The 4,075-nt window shown below is 43.0% G+C and overlaps 1 protein-coding gene across 1 annotated transcript in view; it reads left to right on the top strand.

The window, feature by feature from the left end:
- Positions 1-4,075, top strand: part of GUCY2F (guanylate cyclase 2F, retinal) — a gene marked incomplete at its 5' end in the record, with an annotated part of 47,821 nt that overhangs the window by 37,983 nt on the left and 5,763 nt on the right. Inside the window, one exon of the mRNA XM_019473885.1 lies at positions 936-1,021. Coding sequence (XP_019329430.1) covers positions 936-1,021 — 86 coding nt within the window. The remainder of the gene's footprint in view (positions 1-935; positions 1,022-4,075) is intronic.

The raw sequence follows: 4,075 nt of genomic DNA, 5'->3' as shown, positions 1-4,075 counted from the left end.
GTTACTTGGGAGAAGAGACCGACACCCACCTCGCTACAGCCTCCTTTCAGGTAGTTGTAGAGAGCGATGAGGTCTCCCCTCAGCCTCCTTTTCTCCAGGCTAAACAACCCCAGTTCCCTCAGCTGCTCCTCATCAGACTTGTTCTCCAGACCCTTCACCAGCCTCATTGCCCTTCTCCCCTTACATAGTCAATAGACAGAAGTAGGAGCTTTGCTAGCCTTAAACACCTACAGTAAGAGGTCTGAATACGACCTCAGGTCCCTCAACAATCTTTCATGATGAGTGAAGTCATCTCACCCAAGTTCATATGCCTGCAAGTGGAGATCTGAAGTAATTATTCCAGGTTTAGTCAATGGAAAGAAACCTGTACATAGTTAGTGGAGATAAATTGGCACTTTAGGAAATGATTAACCTGACTTACTTTCAGGGTCCAGCTTATGTGAAGATGAATGTCACTCTAGAAATGTCTGTTTTCCTCCACTTCTCCAGTCAAGGGTGATTGACTCTGATATAGATGCCTACAGTTCATCAGTTGCATCTCACCTGAAAAGCTAAATCATCAGTGGTGGGAGAGGAGGTTATTATTCTGATACTTAGCCCAGCAACACTTGTGAAATCTCTCAATTAATGATGCTAGTGCTGCCAAAGAAGATGATTAGAGATCCTGTAGTTTCCCATTCCTGTTAAGCTGTGTAGTTTCAATGACCCAGATCAATGAGGGTCATTTGTAGATGAAGGTTTGTACAAGGCCTCCTCTTTTAGGATAGTGAAATTCAAATAATCCCTGAACCATTGTGAAGGAGATCGCAAGATTTCCAGCCATGCTCTGTCTCTGGATATATATGAAGCCTGCAGAAACCCAGTGAGGAAGTTATGTATTGAGCAGAGGGTGGTCAGAAAGCTGCTTTTTATCTGGATTTTTGTTTTTATTTTAGGGTAAAGGAGTAGAAGACACATATTGGCTAGTTGGGAAAAAAGGCTTTTTGAAGCCCTTACCTAAACCTCCTGAAGTAAAGCCAGGGTAAGTGTGACTTCATCACTGTTCAATACATTCATTAAAAGGTCCTTGTTGGAGTTAGCAGGCTGAAGAGCTGTCTTTCCGTGCTGTTCGCAAAGTCTACATCATTTTTCTTAGGTGACTTACATTTTCAGGCATAGTACTGGGACTCAGAAGTGGTGCCGTTTCTTCAACTCCTCTCCTTAATCACAGTTCCCAAGAAGTGGCTTGGAAACTTGCTGTTTCCACCCTATAGTCCCTTGGAGATGATTGAGCACCAGGGAGTTCCTTCCTGAATCTCCTTCCTACTCCATGTGCGTATGGGAGACACACAGGTAGGGACACTTTCAGGTCTCTGGTGTCATCAGTGTGTGGGTGACACTCAGATTTTTCTCTCCTTCCATCAAACTCCTGCAGAAAACACCAGCCTCATTCACCATATAAACATGTTTCTTCTCGGTAGCACTGTTCATTCAAACAGAACAATAAGGAGACTTTGTGTTGTAAAAATATGGCATCGGTAGGTAATTAAAGATTGAATGATGTTGCCTCCATACAAGCAGCAGTGAGCAAAGATTGAGCACTTGAAATTCATGAAGCCATTCTGTAGCTTTGCAATGCCTGACTTTGCAAACGGAGTACTCCCTGTTCAGCTCTCACATGCTGTATGCCTGGAAAGGGTGCTGTGGTCAGGACATAAAAACCACGAGTGGGATTTGTTTGACAAGAACAGTGTAGTCACCCACATCAAAGCTAGTCAACCTTGACTCCCTCTATAGTCAACAAAGAGAAATACACGCTCAGGGGTCTGATTCGACTGACCTGCTTGGACATCTGTATTAGAAGATGAATCGCCCTTGCAAGATGTCTGTTTTGTTGACTGTAGAGAGGGCCTACAGTGACTAGCTCAGAGAACGATGTCTGACAGCAAACAGGGTCTGTTTTTACTTTGTCTCTGACTTCCCCTGAGCAATCTTGTTCTAAGTTTTGCCTCATTTCCTCTTAGTAAAATGAAGATGTTTTTTATCTGCCTTCGCAGATAATGGTTAACTACTTGGGCAGTTGCATACAGGGCAGTCCATGTGCTCAGAGCCCTCCCAGAGCTTTCATGGAGTACCATGGAATTTACAGTATTCTGGGCCATAAGTTTTAAGTTATTTGGGTGTCAATCAGGGTGGAAGATAGAAGGTTACTGGAAGATAATTTTGAGAGACAATATTTCTTAGGCTTGGAGGCATTTTATTGTTAATACTTGATGGAAATGAGCTATTGAGTAATGTGTGTTGATACCAATGATGCATTATTCATGGGAAATATGAAACTTGGAGGAGTTTTGCCAGATTAGCAAGGTGGGTTGGCTTACCATGCAACCAAGGAAGCACCAAGACTTCTACCTTGAGAGCAGGTTCTTCTCATCCTGCTCTTACCATCTAAAAGTCATGTGTTAGGCCTCTGTTGACTGTTCAGGTTCTTTCCATAATCCTCAACGAGCCTGTCCTCTGGTCATGTGTGCCCAAGTCAGACTTATGCAAGCCCAAGCTGTTTCTAAACATGGATTGTAAATGACAGAAAATATTGTCCAGGGGGACAATAAGAGGAGGCAAAAATTTTTCCCACGTACCCAGGATCAGGGGATCTTGAGCATCCTTGCGTAACCTCAGAAGAATCCACCAGTAACACTGCAGAGAGGGAGGTGATCTTCTGCTCTTGTCCCAAGGCCCCAGTTTTCACTGTTCTTTTGCAGTATTTCTGTCCCCATAGATCGTCATACAGCAGTTGAATGAATGTGAAAGCAGTTAGAGGAAAAAGCAAAGTTGTATGAAACTGAATCTGTCCTAGTGAAGGGTCAGAACCAAAGCCATACCCCACAGAAGTCAAACATCAAACGGCAGAAAGACGTAACCGGATGTTCAAGCAAAGCAAACATTTGGAGAACTGCCTCATGCATAGGCAGTGCTATTATCAGATAGTTATCAGACACTACGTCCTGTTTTTCCAGCCTTATCTTGACGGTTCAGTTTTGTGCCAGTTTATGAGAGGTTGAAAGTTGTTTCTCTCTTATTGGCCAATACGGTGGTTTCAAGTCACTGCCTCATATACTTCCGTAGGGATTTCCTCATCTGTAAGCTTTTGAGCTGAAGAAGGAGGTACTGAATAAATTCCTCTTCTACTCATCTTTTCACCCTGTCCTGAAGCAACTCACCTTCTGTTTAGGTCTTTCCTTTCCATGAGGGCCATGAGCATTTGCTTTTACCTCATGCTTTATTTTGTGACTTGGGTGGCCTAAACATCTGCAGATGGGCAGTTGTGGTGGTTTTGCTGAGAGGCGGTACTTATTAAGAGAAGGTTAATAAATTGTGCTTGGTCTCATGTCCATACTATGGAAACACAAACCTGTGGGCCATGGATTTCAGGGTCAGATCCTAGGGGTGGATGTTCTGTCTGAAGAAAGGGCTCAAAGTAACCCTAAAAAAAATGATTTCATCTTCATAAAAATCTGTGGATCTGTGTCTGACCCCATGAGTTGTCTCCTGGAACTCATGGTCCTGGACAACTTGATGAGCTTAGTTTCACTCATGGTCTGTTAATGCTCCTTACTGCCATGACAAGTCATAGCCCTTGAGATATGGAGTATTTCAGGCCTTCACTGCAGTGGTTTATGGAAAAGACAGCAGGTAACATAAAGAAAAAAGTGCTAACTTCCTATTATTTCCTATGATATAAAACCCATCAGCCAATCAAAGCTGTAAGCACAGTCCTTGGCAGGAGGATTTCTTGACACGTGAAGGCAATGATCAAGCAGCTCACAGAGCTGTTCATAGATGTCTAGGGACAAATCAAGCTTCATTATCTTACTGTGCTTGCAGTAGTCTTGGCACCCTAGACCTGGAGAATGGTCCTTGACCTTACAAAGGTGAGTTTATATGCAGGTTAGAAGCCAAACTTCAGCAAACTTAAAAATATAGAAGAATATTTAATTATGTGATTGGGTTAATAGAATCATAGAATCATTAAGGTTGGAAAAGACCTCCAAGATCATCGAGTCCAACCGTCAACCCAACACCACCAGGCCCACTA

The sequence above is a fragment of the Aptenodytes forsteri genome, unplaced genomic scaffold (assembly GCF_000699145.1).
Source record: "Aptenodytes forsteri isolate BGI_AS27 unplaced genomic scaffold, ASM69914v1 Scaffold231, whole genome shotgun sequence".
NCBI lineage: Eukaryota > Metazoa > Chordata > Aves > Sphenisciformes > Spheniscidae > Aptenodytes > Aptenodytes forsteri.
The sequence above is the reverse complement of the archived record's forward strand: the minus strand, read 5'-3'. Positions and strand labels throughout refer to the sequence as shown.